Source organism: Borostomias antarcticus (assembly GCF_949987555.1).
Source record: "Borostomias antarcticus genome assembly, chromosome: 15".
Taxonomy (NCBI): Eukaryota; Metazoa; Chordata; class Actinopteri; order Stomiiformes; family Stomiidae; genus Borostomias; species Borostomias antarcticus.
Genome location: NC_140248.1, coordinates 17,665,728 through 17,686,589, shown reverse-complemented (window position 1 = coordinate 17,686,589; position 20,862 = coordinate 17,665,728). Strand labels below are relative to the sequence as shown.

Below are 20,862 nucleotides of genomic sequence, written 5' to 3'. Positions count from 1 at the left end.
CCTGTTTTAAGGTTACTTATGATCATATACAATGGTTCAGATCAAAACGTTGACAAAGCTAGCATTTTCGAGAAAGTTGATAATTGCTCTACCACCGTTTTGGTCATACAATGGATGTGGATGGGCATCTTGAAAAATCATTCAAAAACATGTTAAACTCTCGATTTCAAAGACAAGAAACTCACCTAGGTGTTAGTTGGCGTTCTGACATATAATTCGCCATAAAGTGAGATTCTAGTTAATCTGGAAAGGCTTTTTAAAATATTTATCATAGCACTATTTTGTCGCAGCACATACATGTGTAAACCTCCGCAAACTAGGTAACCTAGCAACATAAACAATAGCTACCGTAAGTAGTTCCACTTCCTGAATCCCCTCTGCGGATTGATCTACACATCTACAACGGTCGCTTCAATACAAGTCAATGGATTTCATAAAATGATCAATAAAACCCTACAGGATTCATACTTTGCGCTAAATTTGATGTCAGAACACCAACGGACACCAATTACACCCTCGGTGAGCTTCTTGTCTTTGAAATAGAGAGTTTAACATGTTTTTGAATGATTTTTGTATGACCAAAACGGTGGTAGAGCAATTATCAACATCAACTTTCTCGAAAATGCAAGCTTTGTCAACGTTTTGATCTGAACCATTTATATGATCATACGTAACCTTAAAACAGGGCTAAACATGCATTTTCCCTTTACTACTCCATTTTCCCTTTACTACTCCTTTAATGGGTGGAGATCTGTGCTCTCTGAGCACCATTTCTAGATATGACTGTTGTCATTAAGTGTCATTCAGTCAATTGTGTCAAGTTGACATGTCATGTCATTGTTATGATACTGTCAGTCTTATGCACACTCCTTCAAATAAAGTGTTACTCCAAAAATGTGTACCCCTTTTCTAAGAATGTAGAGGTCATAGGGGCAGACTAGGAGCAGCAGGGGCGCCGTGATGAGATTCTAGTTTCACAATGTCCGTCTCGTTGATTCACATTTCAGCTTTCCATCTTGACTGCTGTATCTGACCTGGTCACATGACACCTCCACCATGGGCTCAGTGTGACCTGGTACAGTTGATCTGGGAGTGTGTGTGTGTGTGTGTGTGTGTGTGTGTGTGAGAGTGTGTGTGTGGGGGGGGGAGATTTCAGTGTGACCTGATACAGTATGTGGGGTTGATCTAGGAGTGTGTGTGTGTGTGTGTGTGTGTGGTTGATCTAGGAGTGTGTTTGTGTATCCCTCCCAATAAACCCTGACTTAAGTGAAGGCTATAGAAGGGGATACTGTACTATTTACACTACCTCCACAATTCACACTGGTAATACCAGGCTATTTATAACAATGGGCTGTGTTCTCATCTCCACAGCTGCGTGCGTGCGTCAGTGCGTGCGTCAGTGCGTGCGTGTGTGAGTGTGTGTGTGCGCGCGTGCGTGTTGTATGGGCTTTAGTGAATGTAGGGCCATGGGGGAACACCGCTTGGTCTCACATCAAACAAACTGGTCTTTAAATAGACAAGAACCAAATATTCCTCCAGAGGATCATACTGTAGAGTGACGCAATTATACTTTTTACTTTACTTATTTTTTTCCATCTGGACGTCAGCAAGACAAAGGAGATGGAGGTGGACTTTGGGAGGAAGCAGGAGAGGAACTACACCCCTCTAATCATCAACGGGACCGCTGTAGATAGAGTGGACAGCTTCAAGTATCTTGGCGTCCAGATCACCAAGGACCTGACATGGTCAACACACATAGACACTGTGGTGAGGAAAGCACGTCAGACTGAACCACCTCAGACAACTGAGGAAATTCAGAGCGTCCCACCAGCTCCGACGGAGCTTCTACTCATCCACAATCGAGAGCATCCTGACTGGAAATATCACCACCTGGTACGGGAACAGCAGCTCTCAAGATCACAAGGTGATACCACCAGAGAGTGGTACGGTCAGCTGAATGTACCCTGGGGGGGCCACTCCCCCACCTCGAGGACATCTACACCAGAAGATGTAAGACCAAGGCCAACAGTATCCTGAGAGACCCCAGCCACCCACGAAATGGACTGTTCTCTCTGCTACGGTCAGGGAAGAGATACCACACTCACATGGCGAGCACAGAGAGGCTCAGGAAGAGCTTCTTCCCACAAACCATCCAGCTCCTGAATGACTATCTGACCCCCCCACCAGGATCTTATTTATTAGAGCTATAGCAGGTACATAACACACCCAGCCCCCTGTGTTAATTTTTATTATTATTATTATTATTATGGCTTGGGTCCTCTATACAAGCTTTCATTTAGCTTCCCTGGGGTCTCCCTTTCATGCTCCTTATCCAGAGCACGGTATTTAATTGTGAATTTACTATGTTTATTTCATTTGATGCATGAATAAAAAGTATGTGAATCTGAATCTTATTTATTTTTTATTCACATCCATATATAGCATGTATATAATCCATTCAGTACCTCATCTATCCCATCCTAACAAGTAACTTGTAAATTTGTAATTGAGTATTAGTTAGAGTTCATCTGTAGCATGATCTTGGAGCCGGCTGCAACGTTTCACTGTGACTGTACACGGTACATGTGACGAATTAAAGGAATCTCGAATCTTGATCTCTACTAAATGATGCTAAGAGATATGCCACACCAACTAGGCTACCTCAAAGGGAATCCACATTGCATTGGACCGATGGCCTAGTCGGTGTGTGTCCTACTACACTACCCACTGTATGGGTGTGTTTGTTTAGTGTAGGCAGCTGTGGCTGTCCACACAGGGTTGATGCTCAGTTACAGTTTTCTGTATTTTCTGTTCACACACACACTCACACTCACACTCACACTCACACTCACACTCACACTCACACTCACACTCACACTCACACACACACACACACACACACACACACACACACACACACACACACACACACACACACACACACACACACGTCTGGTGTGGCTTGCCGGTCAATATACATACCGCTATCCTACTGGGACACATAAGAGAGAAGGAGGGAGAGAGAGAAATGAGAGAGAGAGAGAGAAATATACAGAGAGAGACATTCTTCTATCCCTCTGAGGGATATTGGTGTGGACACTGAGACAGCCAGCGCATTCTAGCTTAAGAACTTCGCACACTGTCATCCTCACAACGTGCACTGCAGTCCCACACACACACATACACACACACACGCACGCGTGTCCCCCTCCTCTAGAGGCAGAGGGGATCAGAGAAGAGGGGAAGACAGGAGAGACGGAATGGAGGGAGAAAAGGATGAGCAGCCTGCATTCCTTTACAAACGAACAGAGAAAACCAGCGGATGTGAGAGATAGATTGAGGAGCTACAGTACATTCCTTTCCAAATGAAGAGAAAGAGAGAGAGAGAGAGAGAGAGAGAGAGAGAGAGAGAGAGACAGCACATTCACAGCAGAGAATCAGATACAGGGTGATGATTTTCTAAATGAGTTGAACATTTGAGCGCACTACATCCTGTTCTTACCCAGGCCTCACGCACACGCACACACACACACTCTGTTCTCATGATGTCAGAGCTATCACAATGAATGTGACTTGTTGATAGAGAAAGAATAGTTCAAGCCAATAAAGTACTTTAAAACACCATGAGAAAGGGGCGAATAGGTGAAAATATGGAAGCTTGAATGTGGACGAGAGGAAGTGTGTGAGAGAAAGAGTGAATGAAAGAAAGAGGGGAGGGAGGGCAGAGAGAAGAGGAGGAGAGGCTCTATGCCTCTGACCTCAGAATATTGGTCTGTAAAAAGATCTGAGGAGTCTGACAGAGTAAAAGCGTGGAGCCATGAGGACTTAGACAGGCTGCTGTTGTTGAGACAACTTTAATCTCTCTCTCTCTCAAAGGCTTGCACACACTCTCTCTCTCACACACACACAGACAAACACTCTATCTTTTTAAGATGGACAGCCAGAGAACTGGAGAGCGAGGCTATACAACGGCAACCCTCACACACCCTCAGAGCAGAGCTGCAGGACTGGCAGTCACACACACATACACACACACGTACGTACACACACACACACACACACACACACACACACACACACACACACACACACACACACACACACACACACACACACACACACACACACACACACACACACACACACACACACACACACACACACACACAACAACAGCACGATTCCTGCATCAGGCCAAAGGTAAACACGGCAGACTTAACCTTGATATCTGTTTATGACAATATACTGAGCTCAGTCCAGAGTGGCCAACTCTCCATCTCCTAAACACACTGCTTACTCTGAGTCTTAATGGACAGTTTACACCCTGTCACACAGAATTACACACACACACACACACACACTGTACATACCACGTGACGCATGACATATTTGAGTAGGATGGGGAAATGCATGCAGCGGGTGCCGTGGTTACCGAGCTCAACGGATCTTGACTTAAGTCTTAAAATTTGTGGGGCAGCTGTGGCTCAGGAGGTGGAGCGGGTCGTCCAATGATCGTAGGGTTGGCGGTTCGAATCCCGCCTCCTCCAGTCTACATGTCGAAGTGTCCCTGAGCAAGACACTGAACCCCCAATTGCTCCCAGTTAGCAGACTAGCGCCTTGTATGGCCTGCTGGCGCCCCTGGTGTGTGTGTGAATGAGAGGCCATTGTGAAGCGCTTTGTCTCTTAGGGGTGAGAAAAGCGCTATATAAGTGCAGTCCATTTACCATTTTAAAATAAAAACATGTCTATGTATGGACATTTCACTAAAAACGTGTGAAGAAGGATGTGTGGGTTTTCTACCCGTGACCTAAATGCTTTGTGGTGTGGGTGTGTGTTGCGCGCGACCGCATGTCTGTCGGTAACACGGCGACGCGAGTCAATCCCCTACTGTACATGTGCGTTTTTTCCTCCAGTAAGTGGCTGTAAACGTTGGGACCTGACGGTGTCTCGCGCACGAGGCCTGGGACGCGGCGCTATGAACGGCAGGGGTGAACCGAGAGCCGCGTTGTTTTGGCAGAGTGCTCTGGGAGGCTGTGAATCTGCTTCTCCTCACGGACAGTCATCAGGAACCCCCCCCCCCCCCCAGCTGAAATAAAGTCTAGAGGCAGTTTCAGACAGAAGGGGGTAAATATTAAGACAGGGCTCCGGCGGAGAACACTGAGGAACGGAGGAGAGAGGCTCTCGACCCAGAGAGGGGAGGCTCGAGGTGGGATACACACTGCAGCAGTGGCCCCAAGACACAACCAGGGAGCTACAGAGGGAGGGACAGGACGTGTTCCTCCGTGGGCTTTAAAACAGGCCTACTAACATAACCGCCTCTCAATGCACATCCTCCTCCAGCCTCCGTCTAACATTGTACACAGTACCTTGAATACTTGGATTCAGGCCTAAAGTACAGTAACGAAAGTGTTGCCACCCAGCGACTAGAGGTTTCTTTAAACCACAGGGGAAGGTCCAGTTGATGTCAGGCCAGGCCATTCGGCCACACAGGCCAGACTAATGTCAACAAGACTCCACAGTTGATGCTGTGCAGGGATTTCTATGATAAAGTATGTGTGTTTTTTGGGTGTGCGCCTGCTGTGTCTGTGTGTGTATTCTCATGACATCATAACTGATTTGTTCAGATAGGCATAATCTTTACTGCACTCTAACGGGGACAGACAAGGCTGATGAATACTATAAGCATGTCTGTCTTTGGACTGTCCTGTCCCCTCTCCTATCTTATCTGCAACAGCGTGTGCCTTAAACCTAGTCAAATTCCTAGTATGTGTGAACTGTGAACCATATACTGTACATGGCTAATAAACAGATCTTGAATTTTGAGTTCAAACACTCACTGCTGATATTTTGTATAGCCTGAGTGGACTCATCTGTGAGTGTGTTCTGCTTGTTAGCAGCCTGAGGAGGAGAGAGGAGGAGAAGGAGGAGTAGGAGGAGCAGGAGGAGGAGAAGCAGCAGGATGAGGAGGAGGAGGAGCAAGAAGAGGAGTAAGAGGAGCAGGTGGTGACATACGACAGACGATAAGATACTTTGATAATCCCCGTGGGGGAAATTTGGGGTTTCAGCAGTGGAAAAAGAACAGAAGTGGGGGAAAAAGTATAGCGTAATAGAGAATAAACATAGATAATAAACATAATAGAATTATATTACAAGAAAAATTACAAGAAAATTACAAGAAAGAAATGCAGTATGCAATATGGTGGATATGCATATGGTGCATATGTGGACTATTATGAAGCCTAATTTTACCTCTCAGAGCACTGAGACAACAGGGACTATGATGCCTTCTTCAAATACTCCTGGTCTCCAAGCTTCACCCCTCCTTGAGCTAATCCCTGATCTAACACATCCAGCACTCTCTCCACTGCTGTACTTGCCAGGGTAGGGGAGACAGTGTAGTAGCTATCAGGAAATAGTGTTGAAGAGAAAGGATTCCAGCAAGTCGCTGCACGGCTGCATAATAGTGCATATGGGTTTGTCAGTCTGATGGCCTAGATTGCACAACAGAAGATCAGAACACCAATCGTCATCCTTATACTTGGAAGACCTTCCAACAGACTCTAAAGCTTGAGGTCCTTCCTTCAGTCACAGAGTTTATGTCCATGGCTCTAGACCTACAGTATGTACTTCAACCTGTAACTGTTTTTAATTATTATTATTATTATTGTACATTGCATTTGTTTCATTGATGTGTGTCTCTGTGTGAACTCGTCATCACTGTAAATAAGGGAAGCCTCAGTGCTTCACGAGTATAAATAAAGGTTTGAAATGAAATGAAATCCTACCAGTGGCGGCCACATGGCGGTCTGGCTAAGTAGAGCAGGGCTTGGAGATGGGCACACGGAAGAACGCGCCGCACTGTGAGCAAACGGCGCCATGCTGCCCCACTTCCACTTCCTCACCCTCTCTGTCTCTCTGGGTGTGGGGCTGAGGCCTCTCTCTCTCTGGGTGTGGGGCTGAGGCCTCTCTCTCTCTCTGGGTGTGGGGCTGAGGGCTCTCTCTCTCTCTGGGTGTGGGGCTGAGGCCTCTCTCTCTCTCTGGGTGTGGGGCTGAGGGCTCTCTCTCTCTCTGGGTATGGGACTGAGGCCTCTCTCTCTCTCTGCGTGTGGGGCTGAGGCCTCTCTCTCTCTCTGGGTGTGGGGCTGAGGCCTCTCTCTCTCTCTGGGTGTGGGGCTGAGGCCTCTCTCTCTCTCTGGGTGTGGGGCTGAGGCCTCTCTCTCTCTCTGGGTATGGGGCTGAGGCCTCTCTCTCTCTCTGGGTGTGGGGCTGAGGCCTCTCTCTCTCTCTGGGTGTGGGGCTGAGGCCTCTCTCTCTCTGGGTTTGGGGCTGAGGCCTCTCTCTCTCTCTGGGTGTGGGGCTGAGGGCTCTCTCTCTCTCTGGGTATGGGGCTGAGGCCTCTCTCTCTCTCTGCGTGTGGGGCTGAGGCCTGTCTGGGTGTGGGGCTGTGGCCTCTCTGTCTCTCTGGGTGTGGGGCTGTGGCCTCTCTGGGTGTGAGGCTGAGGCCTCTCTGGGTCTGTGCCGCCCTCAAATCAACTCAGCTCAACTCATGACTGTCTGGGAAAAGAGCAGTAGATTCATATCCTCCTGAAGATCGTTTACCTATGGACATGCATGCACATGCGCACGTGCGCAAACACACACCATTCTCACTTGACTCTTTGGCGACACATTTGAGACAGTGCATCGTCATCATCATCCCCTCAGCATCTCCCCAAACTGAGCGCTCCTACAGTAGGACTGTTGAATCTATGTCAGTCCTTCATCTCACCACACTGCCTGTCACAACCGGGAAACTGTGGTCAACAAAACCCAACGACCATCCGCACTATCTCTCCAGCTCAGCTATACAAGGCCATCACTCAAACACACACACGCACACACACACAAGTGAGAGAAGTGTCCAAAAATGGGAGGATAATGGACCATGTTCTGTTCAGGAATTTCCCAACCCGTTTTCTTTCCAAAGTATATATGCGTACGTGTGTGTTTGGGAAAGCTGGTTATCAAAGAACAGTACTGTGTCACCTGACATTGGTGCAGTGGACAAAAGCTGTGGAGAGGCACTCATATGGATTATACCTTGATCATACCACCACAACATGAGATATCAAGCTTTAGCTGAACTATCCATCTTGGCTCCAGGCACATGTTTCTGGTATTAATGCTTTTGGTTTTTAGGCCAGGAAAGCAGTTCTGCTCTGTGTCTCATGGGCCGTTTGAGTGTACGGAGGAGACAGTGCTTCTTGTTTCTCTAACTAAGCGGCTACAGCAGGCTACATCCTAACAGAGACTAGTATATTCCTAAACTCTGGAGGCAGTGCGGCTACCTCTCTATCAAGGAAGATGAAATTATCAGCTGGTATTATTGAGAAATCATATTATATATTTGAAACAACATATACATATACAACACATCATGGGGTGTCTTACCAGAAGCTCCATTGCCGTTAGCATTAGCAGCCTGATGGTGGTCTGGTTGGCCCAGGTGAGTCCGCTGTGAGCTGCTCTGGTCCGAGAGACACACGCCCACTAAACACACAGCCAACAACCACACATGACCCATCCTGGTGTCCTGCAGACAGAATGGGAGTGTGTGTGTGTGTGGTGGTGGGGGGGGGGTTACAGCGTCAAGGTTGGTCGGCGATCATTTCATTAAAAGTAAGACCACGCCTTAACTTTTCTCAAAGTGTGAACCGGGTCTCGGCCTAAAATTGCAGTCATCATTCTGCATACAGATTACGTTGCCAGTTGTAGTCTTATAATAGGCTAAATAAAGTCTCAATAGTAGGATAGGGAATAAGCCTAGCCTATCACATTCGTATCGGTCATCAAGTCAACAATACGTCTATCACATCTCCAGTCTGTAGCCTACTGTTCAGGAAAACTGGTCTCACCGTCACAACATTAAATGCAATGCTGCTGTCCTCCGATCCCCTGACGAGAACTTAGTGAGTTATGGGAAACCGATGTCCATAGAGAAACAGTCTCTCCGGTGTCTGATCACGCTTCCGAAGGTCCACGCGCGCCCGAGCTGCCTTTTCGAGCGTCGACACTGGAAACAGAACAGTGTAACCCACTTCCGCGGGTCCCTCCCACAAAAAGTTAAACTATTGTCAGAACAGGCTACACGGGGAAAAAAATCACACCCAGTTGGTGAAGTAGGCGGTGTATGAGCAATCTCTATTGCCCTCTAGTGCTGGTGCGCAAAGATATTGGTCTAATTTCACGATACAAACGAACACTGTAGGCTACAGAAGCGGCTGCACCGCTTATCAGCTCGCTCCTCCTCGGCCGACCTGGTCCGATGCTGACCATGGTGGTGTTGCAGAGACACCTTGAGGACTACCTTAGGATTCGCAAGGTTTAGGCGCGTGAGGTTCGACTCAAGTTCAAATGCCCAAATCACCCTAGCTCTATCTATTAAATAGCCTAAGGTTGTTATTTTCAATTTCCTTTTTTTTACGTCTGAAGTTTGTTTCCCCGTAATCTCTTTTTACTCCTCAGATTTTGGCATAGCCTAGCTAAAAGTTCACACTGTTGCATCACTGATCTGCAGTTATTTGCCTAAAGTGAAGCCTACATTTGATTGAGGCCTTTTTAATTTGTTCCATCTTTGAAACGTAGCCTACGCCGCCTACATTTCCTCTAAATTACATCTGTGCCACCGTTAGGCGCGTCAGAGCCGCACAGCCCAGGATGAATTCTTCAACAAGCAAACTTCCTCAAACTACACCAGAGCCGTTTCACACACTTCCTCTCCGCGAAGTGAACAGACTTCCTTCATAGCGCAACTCCGCCCGGCTGACACAAGACAACGGGAGATCCGCTCCAGGCGCCCGATTATTTTGCCCCGAGAGGTGGACTATGCTCGGTAAGTTTCCCCCGCGATCCCACGTATCAGAAACTAAATTAATAGAATATGACGATAGACTTGCCTTCGTTATTAGCTGGCTACTGCAACTTACTAAACTTTTTCCGGCTTTCCTAAACTCGTCAAATTCCTAATGTTAAGTGTCATAACTTTTCTGTTTGGAGCAGTTCCAGTTATTCTTTTAATATCAAGAATATCGTAGCCTGCTGTAAATCATTATTTCAGGGAGTCTCCACGATGAGAGCTTACGAATTTGATTGAGGTTCGCATACCGACCACTCCCTAAGAATGTTGACATGTCCTGTAGCCTACAGTGTTTCTGAAGGTGAGGGGGTCTTGTCTAGTCTGTGCGTGGCCTTGTGTGTGTGTGTGTGTGTGTGTGTGTGTGTGAGAGAGAGAGAGAGAGAGAGAGAGAGAAAGAGTAAGAGTGTGTGTGTGTGTGTGCGTGCAGGTTTGTGTGTGTAGGATATTAACATATTAACCTGTGGTGTATAATTGTCAGACTCTGTTGTGGACTCCAGCCATCAGAGATGATGAGGGATGGTTGACAGATATTGACAGGCATATGCCCCTACTTTACAGCTACTCCTCAGGCCGGGGGGGGGGGGACACACCTGATTATGCCATCACAGCTCCAAGGGAGTGCATTGGGGTCAAGACTGGGACGGGGACTGTAGTCAGTGGAGCTGCTGATCAGTCAGTCAGTCAGTCAGTCAGTCAGTCAGTAAGTCAGTCAGTCAGTCAGTCAGTCAGTCAGTCAGTCAGTCAGTCAGCCACCCAGCTAGTCAGACAGACAGTCTGTCAGTCAGTCAGTCAGTCAGTCAGTTAGCCAGTCAGCCACCCAGCTAGTCAGACAGACAGACAGACAGTCAGTGGAGCAGCCGGGCAGTCAGTCGGTCGGTCGGTCAGTCAGTCAGTCAGCCAGCCAGCCACTCAATCAATTAGCCAGTCAGCCAAAAAGCCAGCCAGCCAGCCAGTCATTGCTACAGTAAATATGTCCTTCAGGACAAACCTTCCTGTTTCACTTTCCATCTTCTGAGGCCTAGCCTCTCACTTAGCCTAGCCTCTCACTAGCATTGTCTATGGACCGACACAGCCTGCTGTCAGCAACATAGCTACTGTGTCGTCTCAGTGTGGGCAATTTTACTGTTGTTTTTGTGTCTCTGACCTGTAAGTAAGGGTTATACAACCCAACAAGCTCAGATTGGAGCCATTTATTCTGTGACCCATGATGGGCAGTTACTCTCTCTCTCTGTCTGTCTGTCTCTCTCTCTCTCCGCTGATTAACTTATTGCTTTGCGTCACACTCCCTCTCTATCCCCTGTACACTGTCTCTTCTCCTTCCCTCTCTCCCTCCCTCTCTCTCCCTCCCCCTTTCTCTCTTTCTGTCTCTCTCTCCCTCCCTCTCTCTCTTTATATCATGAAGTGTAGTGCGTACAGCTGCGAGGTAAGAGAGTGTGAGGGAGAGGAGTGGCGTGTCCAGTCTCACTTCTGCTTTGATGAGGTCAGTTTGCCACAGAGCCTCTCCGATTGAGGAACGTGAGGGTGATCGGGTTTTATTAAGTTTCTCCACTGAAATGTGATATTATAATACGCCGTGATTCTCTGGTAAGGTTGGATGCCTCGACACACACACACTAGTCTACTTTACACAATTCTGTCTCAGCACTTAGCTAGCTGGCCTAATTGCCCCTGAACAAACCCCTGCTGTAGCCACAGTGACCTCACTGGAACACGCCCCCGAGCAGAGGCTGGGGCTGAGGCCGCTTGTCTCCCTGGAGGCTGGGCTGAGTCTCTCTCTCTATCCAAACATCTGGAGAGAGAGGGGGGGGAGAGAGATGGAGGAAGAGAGAGATAGAAAGAGAGAGCGGGAAGGAGAAAGAGAGAGGGGGTGGGGAGGTGAGAGAGAGGGGGAGAGAAAGGATGTCTGAATCTCAAAAAATGATACTATTAGGAGGACGTTACCTCTCCACAATGTGTGTGTGTGTGTGTGTGTGGGGGGGGGTGTTTTCCATACAGCAAGCTCACTAGCCGAGCTCCCCGGAACCCAGGATAACATTTTGTTTGGATACCATTTCCTTGTGTACTTAATTTACATAAACAAATACAGTGGTAGCGTGAAATACTATCTCTCTCTTTTTGTCTGCACGCCCACCCATCTCCCTCTACTGCTGTCCCTCTCTCTGTGTTCTGCGTTGCTGAGGGAGATTAGGCGGTTGCTGGTGTACTCAATCCCTTAGTGTTTACAGATTTAGGAGGACCTGGACAGGCATAAATGCTGTACCACCACTTCGTTCTAAGCACTATTTATCACTCTCAATCTGCTGCCCCCACATACAATGTACCAGTATGTAGCAAGGGTTGTATAGGCCCTATACCACAGGGGATAGAGAAAAAGTGTAAGGACGGAAAAACATAAAACTGGACCTAAACATATGTTTGTGCGCGTGGACCTGTGTGTGTGTTTGTGTGTGTGTATGTGTGTGTGTGTGTCTGTGTCTGTGTGTGTGTGTGTCTGTGTTTCAGGCTGCTGAGGGCCCAGAGGGGAGAGTTCAGGAGTCGCCATGCAGAGCATCAAGTGTGTTGTGGTGGGAGACGGGGCGGTGGGGAAGACGTGTCTGCTCATCTCCTACACCACCGGGGCTTTCCCCAAGGAATACATCCCCACTGTGTTTGACAACTACAGCAGCCAGGTCAGTCTGTGTGTGTGTGTGTGTGTGTGTGTGTGTGTGTGTCATTTTTTGTCCCGGTCAGTGTCTTTGTGTTGCTGACTATCTGAACGATCTGTGTTGTTTATGTGAGAGAGAGAGAGAGAGAGAGAGAGAGAGAGCCTGTGTGTACAGAATATGTGAGCTAACAGCACACGGCGTGCGTCGCAGGTGACGGTGGATGAGCGGTCCATCAGTCTGAACCTGTGGGACACTGCTGGTCAGGAGGAGTACGATCGCCTGCGGACCCTATCCTACCCGCAGACCAACGTCTTCATCATCTGCTTCTCCATTTCCAGCCCCGCCTCCTACGAGAACGTCAAACACAAGTGGTACCCAGAGGTCAGAACAGCTACTTCCTGCTCTCTTGTTAGATTACATCTGTGTGTGTGTGTGTGTGTGTGCGTGCGCGCTTCTAAAGGAGTGTGTGTGTGTGAACAGGTGTCCCACCACTGTCCCGGTGTGCCCATACTGCTGGTGGGGACCAAGAGTGACCTGCGGAGCGACGTAGAGACCCAGAAGAAGCTAAAGGAGCAGAACCAATCGCCGGTCACCCATCAGCAAGGGGCGGCCCTGGCCCGACAGATCCACGCCGCCCGCTACCTGGAATGCTCCGCCCTCAACCAGGACGGAATCAAAGATGTGTTTGCGGAGGCAGTCAGAGCCTTTCTCAACCCCCAGTCCACACCCGGCAAGAAACCATGTGTTCTACTGTAGGGGGAGAGAGAGAGAGAACCTGTTGGGGGGGGTTAGAGCAGGGTCTTGAGAGAGGGAGAGAGAGAAACTATTGGGGGTTTAGAGCAGGGTCTTGAGATAGAGAGAGAGGGAGAGAGAAACTGTTGGGGGTTAGAGCAAGTTCTTGAGAGAGAGAGAGAGAGAGAGAGAGAGAACCTGTTGATATTTAAACACTGTGGATGGATATTTAGTTGTACATGAATAGGGTTTAATATGTTTCACTGTAAATATGACAGGGAAACAATTTCCCTCCTCCCTGTCTCCACTGAGACAGAGTAAATGGTGCTCTGCAAATGATGAATTGCAATGGCCTCTCGCTCAGACCATTTTAGTAATTTCTGATTGGCCAGAGCAGTGGCACTCTAAAGGCTTTACTTGAGACTGATTGGTCAGTGATGGTGGAGCTTGGGGTTGTGCTTAGGGAGGTGAAATGTTCACAATGCATACAGAAACATGATATAGTAACAAAGTACCTATTCTACATGACATATTTCTATGTGAACATATTGTAATGTTACACCCTCCTGGTCTCTCCTAACCCCTGCCTCTCCCTTAATTAAGGCATCACTTCTGCTCACCTCACTTATTCAAGATTGCACCATACCAACTCCACAATGACCACTAGTCACTAAGCCCTATTAACAAATGAATAAGCATTGGATCTGGGCAGTCGTGCAGGAAGTAATCCTCCACTAGGGGTTTCATGTGAGGCAGGAAGCCATTTCCTCTTCCTCCTGGACTTCTGATCAGCCAGCAACCTTTCTGGACCATTCCGACATGGGTTAATGGAGGATGCCTTCCTCCCCAACCCCCATTCTATTCCATGTGGGCTGTGCTTGAATGTTCATTTTTATGTAGAATATTTATCAAATCTGTAATTTATGTTTTTTTCTAACACAATTGAATATTTTTGGTAATTCTTCTGTGAATATGCATTGATATAATTCATCAAGTGTCTGTACATTTGATTCAAACTGAGAATAAAGTCAAGTTCAAGTTCCTGTAATTGCAATGATGCTTTCGGTGTGACAGTCAGTGATTGAAAGAACACAGGGGTCGATTGGAAATGAACAGGAGAGCTCTGACTGAAAACCCCTAGCTGTGACTCATTCATCTTAACGTTTTGGATTCCTAGACTCTGAGTGCACAGCTGACACACACACACACACACACACACACACACACACACACACACACACAAGCAGGCTCAGAAAGTAAAAAATCATCCAACATTCCTCTTATGTGCCCAAACCTGTCGTTGCAGTAGCAGCAGCCTGGGGCTCAGAAGGAGGTTTCACTCATATAAACCACCCATGGTTGTTTGTAATAGATTAGAAATGATGGTCCACATGACGTTTGGTTGACATACGGGAAACAACGACAGGAGGAATTTCCCCCTTGTGAGGAAATCCAACGTTTATCTGTTATGGTCTGTATCCCACATCACGGCCCTGGTCTGATTTGACAGTCAAATAATGCCCCTACACTTCTCCTCCAAACCGGCAGGTTAACAATGCTCTTTTGTCTGAGCACCAGTGTGTGACCCTAATTCATCTGTTTACATATCAAACTGTTATCTGTCCTCATACCTTGCATAGCAACCTATATTCACACACAGTCCTAACCCTGTAGCTTATGACTATGTTCCAAAGTTATACTGTATATAGAGGTGGGCATGTACTGTATAAACAAGAAATTAATTTATTCGGAAGTTCCTGGTATGTCCAACACAACCAACTCCTGACTTTGAAACGACCTTAGATCCTAGAGCAATTAGCTTGGGTGGATTGAAATGAAAACCTCCATTGTGGTAGCCATGAAAATAATCATGTAAATAAACAAATTTCCCAGCATCTTTGGTTTCATTTATATTCGTTATAGCTAACGAATGCAGCGCTAAATCAGTCACTGAAGCATCAAGGGTGTGAAATACACGCCCACTGGTACTACCTGTATATAGAAGTGAAGGAGCTGCACAATACTTGGAGCTGATATTCTAGATATGTCTGAGATGCTGGTAGTCAGCTCTTGTAAGCTCCTGCCCAAGTCAAACACTGACAGTAAGAGTCATGACCCCCTAGCATATCAGACTGTACAGATATTCATTAGTGTTCATGTAGTCCTTTTTTCTAAATCACAACTTCCACCCAGGTAGACCAGTCACAGAGTAATTTAACTGATCACTGGGTACATCAAGACATGAAGCAGTGTCACTCAAGTTCACTATAAAAACACTTTAATTACAAAGATACACAGTATCTGTTATAGTGGGATTAATTTCCTGAGAGAAACATAATTATGCCTCTTTCATTCATTCACTTGTGGCTTTTCAAACGGCTGTGGGTGTAGCGTGTGTATGTGTGTGTGTGGGGGGGGGCGTCAAAGGTCTATAATTTAGCGACAGGATGACTTTCAGCAGCAAGTATGCGAGTCAATTAATGCTGAGCAATAAATCAACATTGCAACCATACCAACTCTCCACTTCCATAGCCAAATTCCTCCTACTTCAGAGCTCAAAGCCTCTATGTGCAGCTGCCATAAAATAGGCATTAGGACAACCATGATGGCATCTGCTTACACACGCCTACAGCAAATTAGTTAAATCACAAGCTCAAGGACACACTGCCACATCGACTAGCACAGTCAGACACAGTCAATCTGCCCATAGGATTGGAACGCTGCCGATGAGCCGTTCCCTTCTTCCTCAGAACCGCTTGTCCTCAGGGGGCTTGGCCACCATCACTTCCTGGTTTCCAAAGTCCCAGAATGCTGTCATGTGAAATGCCATGTTGGAGAGGACCACCAGGTACTCACAAAGCGCAAAAAGAGTGTATACTAGAGAGAGGGAGGAAGAGAGAGAGAGAGAGAGAGAGAGAGAGAGAGACATTCAGTGTGAGTGGAGGGACATTTGCAGATACAACATATAGCACGGTGGATAGAATCTGTCAATGACACAGGCTTTTGTGTCATTGATATTAGAGAGAACACAGGCTTTTTGTCAAGTTTCTTCTTCAGCTTCCTTTGAAGCATGTTTAATTAGGCAACCTGACATTGACGCCACCTGATCTACTAAGTTCAATGGATAAGAAGGGGTGCAGCTGCCTGCAGCACTCACTTCCTGGTTCACAGTACTTGTTGTGGCGCCTGAAGAAGTAGAAGGCAGCAAGACAACAGCTCACACTGAACAGGAAGAGACGTAGCTTCCAGCGGTACGACGTCATCTCCTGGAGAGAGGAAGAGAAAGGGTGGGGGCAGAATGATATTGAAATAATCTCTTGCTACCATCGCTACATAGTCAAGAAATGGCATGAGAAAAGAAAGTGAAGGATGCGAAAGATGTTGTGATGTAGCAGTTGTCATGCTGGAGTGTTTTAGTGCGCTTCTGGCTGGTGACTGAGTTGGCCAACCCTTTTTGTAACCCACTTCCCTTGCTGTGCTCTGAACAGGCTGTGTGCACACTCTGTGGTCTCTCGCACTTCTAAATCAAACCATACGCACATGCAAATTATGCACACTCACAACCCAACATACACACACATCTCATTTCAACACCTGTTTCGCTGGTGTTGAAACTATGGCTGTAAATTGTCTGTTTAAAAAGCTATTTAAGAACTGAGCTTTGAGTGGGGCTGTGTGTGTGTGTGTGTGCGTGCGCGCAAGCACGGGTGGAAGACAAGTGGCATCTTCAGATCCCCACTACTAGCCTTATAGTGGTGGGCCTTAGGGATATTTTCGTACAAAATTGTGCAAAAGCACCACGCATGCACACATGGGCAAGCTCAAATGCTTTACCAAGAGCACCTGAGCTGCCTTATATCTCCCTCGACTATTGATAATCATGAATGAAACGAGGACAGCAGTAAGCTAGGCCAATGCTTAACATGCCTTTTTCCCCACTGGTATGAATGGTTGAAACTGGGACCCATATGAACTGTCTAGATCAGGCACTCCAGACTGCCATCTGCTGGTGAAAAAGGGATCCACAGCATTCAAAGGAGGAAGTCACATTTTGACCTATGCCACATATCAGAAAGATCTCACAAAGTCAAGAATTGAATAGGAAGAAAATGCCGATAGACACAAAACATCACGCACAGCACGTGCGCGCGCGCACACACACACACACACACACACACACACACAAGGGTAAAGTAAGGGAAGAGGGTTCACTCTACCTCAGGGCTCAGGCTGTACTTCTTAATCACCTGCCACAGTCTGCAAGTAATGAGCATGTGCACCAGAGAGCTAGCGACGAACGTGATGAAACCACTCTTATGCACACCTGTGGAAACACATACGCAGCAGTGTAAGTAGCTCTACAAGAGAACAATGTGGCTGGGTACTCCATGCAAATACCGTCCAATTCAGATATGAATAGAGGTAGTGCGTTATAGCAGCCCTACACTCTTGACTAGGGAGAACCTAATGTGTGGTAAAAGCACAGACTGCATATTCACTGGGGTATGAAGAACTGGGTACGTTAAGTAACTGAGCGCTCACGCTTAGAATGCTCACTGCGAGCGCTGAGGGCATTTTAAAAACACTTAACGTTCTGCTCATTCTGAGCATTCCTGCTGATAAACCGTCATATGTCAAAAACATTCACTGAAAATGGCTACGCAAAAAGCAGTAGTAGGTGCGTTATTCAATGTTTTGGTAGAGGAGGATGTTGTTACTTGCTGTAAATAACGTTAACAGGCAAACAGCGACACATATCCACCGTTTTGTGGAAGATGCGGTCCCTGCCTACTCCGACAAGGAGTTCAAGAGTCATTTTCGTATGTGAAGAGAAACATTTCAGGTGAAGCCCTGTCTTAGCTAGTTACATTGGATCCATCTTCTTTTGTTTCCTCTGACTGATCGTAGTTTAGAAGTGCTCACTTGCGCTCTGAGCAGATCAGTCTGAGCGTAACTGAGCAACCCGTTAAGTGCGTTCTACGTAACTCAGTTACTTAACACACCCACTATGTGTGTGAGTTGAGAGGAGGGACGTGTAATAGAAAGCTTACATGTCAGCAACAATAACAGTTAGAATATAATCTAGATTCATCAGTGTGTGTGTGTGTGTTTTGAGCACGTGCGTACACCTATTGTATTTTAGATTGCTATTCTTGTACTTTGCCTTCAATCAATCAATCAAAGCTTTATTTGTATAGCGCATTTCATACCCAGAGGCAACACAATGCGCTTTACAGAGAACAAGGGAGGTAGGCATACGACCCACCTCTACATATTCCAGTGCCTTCAGCACTAGATTATGCTCTTAGTCACTTATTTTAGAAAGGAGATGCACTTGTGAGTTCTGGCGAGTAGTAGTACATTGTCCTACATTAAATGCAATTATTGTTAGTCGCTTTGGATAAAAGCGTCTGCTAAATGACTCTAATGTGAATGTAATGTGAACATACTCACTGTAGGTCTCTGTAGAGGACACGTATGTGAGCAGCAGCAGCCCAACATTCTCTATCAGGGCGGTCAGTAGAGCCAGCCCGCTGAGCAGCAGGTCCAGTAGGCTCTTGGAAAAGCGCCTGCGGTAGAAACTGAAGTAGGCTACGGCCGCCAGGAAGCGCGGGGCCGAGTGCAGGCCGATGCAGAAACGCCAGATATACCGCTCAGGGACCAGGCTGATTGACGCACTGATTGAGGGGAGGTAGTTGGGCACCTGATAAGGCAAAAAAGGGCAGCTTGAGTAATGACATCAGTGTGAGGTTAATATCACCCATAATGAGGGAATAGTGTAACCATCGTACTCTCATCTGCGTTGTGTTCAACCTGTGTTAAAGGCTTCCCCAGGGTGGGATTCGACCCCACGTTCAACAAGCTCTGCTTGTGAGGTGGATATGCTGACAGTTGCACCAATAGGGACGTCCCTCTTGGAGGAACTGTCAGCGCTTTCAGCAGCTACTCTCATGTTTTACTCGGTTACACTAGCTAGAGTCAATGGGCTGGAAGTAAGTTGGTTGGCTGAATAATCATGTGACAGGGTCATAAATAATTCCCTGACCAGATGATGCACACAACGGTACACAGAGCAATCCCTTGCTGCACCAGAGAGGGCCAGGCTGACAGATTAAACGTGTGGCAGGTCTAGCGCGACTACAGACATAACAGACGAATCAGTCATACGAATATTAAAATGGCCAACTTACGTGACAGTGAGTATATGTTGACTCCTCGAAATGATACGTCAGAGAAATAGCAACGCAGGCAATCAAACCGGTGAGAGCCAGCAAGACCGTACCGACTGTGAAATCTGTGAAAGGCAACCGGATGAGCGGCTTGTCCCTTGGCCTGTCCAGACTCCCGTATGGTAGGCCTCCTTGCATCCTAGTCAGAGAGGGAGAGCAAAATGAGCATAATCAATCAACTGACCTCTCATAGAACGGTTGTAGCCTGGGTGGTATCAAGTCTAAGTGGATCATGATCCCTCTGTCCACAAAAGAGGCCTACGATGCGGCAATAACTTCTTCTGGAATAGGCTACTTCGTTTAGTATGTTCATGTTTTATTCTAATTCGTAGCGACTGGCGAGACTAGGCTGCTCGATTCGGCATTTGTGTGACCGGATATGGTCACACAAAGTGGGCTTTAGGCCGGAAACCAAGCTAATAGAAACTACTGTACTCCCCGATGAGAGCCAGGTGACGGGAGGCTAGAACAGCCGTCTTACTGGCTAACGTTGGCCATCACCATTGTTAGCTGAGATTATTGTTGTTGGTAGCTAACGTTACTTTTAGCTAGACTATAGGCTGACTTTTGCTAAACTCGCTAGCTAGCTATGCATGGCTACTACCAACGACGTAGGACCATCTAACGTTAAGCACACCGGGCCAACGCGTTGTCTTAAATTGGATTACCTAGTGCTAACTCACTGGCAAACGCTTTACGTACCTTGCGTCTGTCTATTAGTTAGCTAGTAGCTAACGTTAACTTAACTGCCATTCAGACGACACGTCGTTAGCCAACCTAGCTGGCTAGCTAACTATATGGCCTGATGGCTTGTCAGTGGCATCCACTGAAATAGTTAGAAGCTATATCTCTAGCTAACTAGCTTGCCATTGTAACCTTTGTCAAAAGTTGTGACACGTAATTCCAAAATTCAAATCAGGCAGGCTGGGTGCGTTCCCCGCTATCTTTCACCGGTCGGATAACTGTGTGCGAGAGTAGTGATGAGTAGTGATGTTACGTATGAGACCGAACTTCCGAGGCGCTCATCGAGCACCGTGCACCCGACTCGACCCGAATACTTCTTATTCTGTGGGGTTTTTCGGCGGTTGGCATCCTAAAAGTTGCATTACCGCCATCTACTGGAGCTAAAAACCTCTACGGGATCCGGCCATTCTCTCCCCATCAGGCCGGTTTCCTTTAGAAACCCAAGCAGATACTTCCTGCCTCGCCCACCACTACCACACTCCAGTATTTCCTGTACACCTGAGCCTACCAGCCCAGTCCTACACATTCCCTCCATCATAACCTTCCTCTCAGATACATATTTCACACTGCACGAGTACATGATCCACAGTTTCTGGAACCAGTTTCCAGTAAGGTG

The 20,862-nt window shown here is 47.1% G+C and overlaps 3 protein-coding genes across 4 annotated transcripts in view; 1 reads left to right on the top strand and 2 right to left on the bottom strand.

The window, feature by feature from the left end:
* LOC311318656 (stromal interaction molecule 1-like) overlaps positions 1-8,517 on the bottom strand; it is a 21,640-nt gene extending 13,123 nt beyond the window's left edge. For both annotated transcript variants that reach the window (XM_084450045.1, XM_084450046.1), the window contains exon 1: positions 8,431-8,517. The gene's annotated coding sequence lies outside the window, so the exon portion shown is untranslated. The remainder of the gene's footprint in view (positions 1-8,430) is intronic.
* A 1,242-nt stretch (positions 8,518-9,759) lies between these two features.
* LOC311318292 (rho-related GTP-binding protein RhoG-like) lies at positions 9,760-13,296 on the top strand (the record flags this gene model as incomplete). Its single annotated transcript, XM_084449579.1, has 4 exons — positions 9,760-9,871; positions 12,398-12,564; positions 12,751-12,921; positions 13,021-13,296. The coding sequence occupies exons 2-4, from the start codon at positions 12,436-12,438 to the stop codon at positions 13,294-13,296; spliced, it is 576 nt and encodes a 191-aa protein (XP_084305705.1). The 5' UTR covers positions 9,760-9,871; positions 12,398-12,435.
* Positions 13,297-15,610: 2,314 nt separating this feature from the next.
* pgap2 (post-GPI attachment to proteins 2) lies at positions 15,611-20,428 on the bottom strand. The gene is made up of 6 exons (XM_084450483.1): positions 20,205-20,428; positions 19,464-19,641; positions 18,727-18,976; positions 17,490-17,596; positions 16,430-16,538; positions 15,611-16,149 (listed from the first exon to the last, which is right to left on the bottom strand). The coding sequence occupies exons 2-6, from the start codon at positions 19,638-19,640 to the stop codon at positions 16,019-16,021; spliced, it is 774 nt and encodes a 257-aa protein (XP_084306609.1). The 5' UTR covers position 19,641; positions 20,205-20,428; the 3' UTR covers positions 15,611-16,018.
* Positions 20,429-20,862: the final 434 nt, after the last annotated feature.

Bases quoted from the DNA above. Each gene is read 5' to 3' on its own strand.
- pgap2 (XM_084450483.1), bottom strand. From the start codon at position 19,640: ATGCAAGGAGGCCTACCATACGGGAGTCTGGACAGGCCAAGGGACAAG. The intron at 18,977-19,463 runs GTAAGTTGGCCA...TTGCCTTATCAG, and splicing joins CAACATATACTCACTGTCAC to GTGCCCAACTACCTCCCCTC. The intron at 16,150-16,429 runs GTGAGTGCTGCA...CCCTCTCTCTAG, and splicing joins CAAGTACTGTGAACCAGGAA to TATACACTCTTTTTGCGCTT.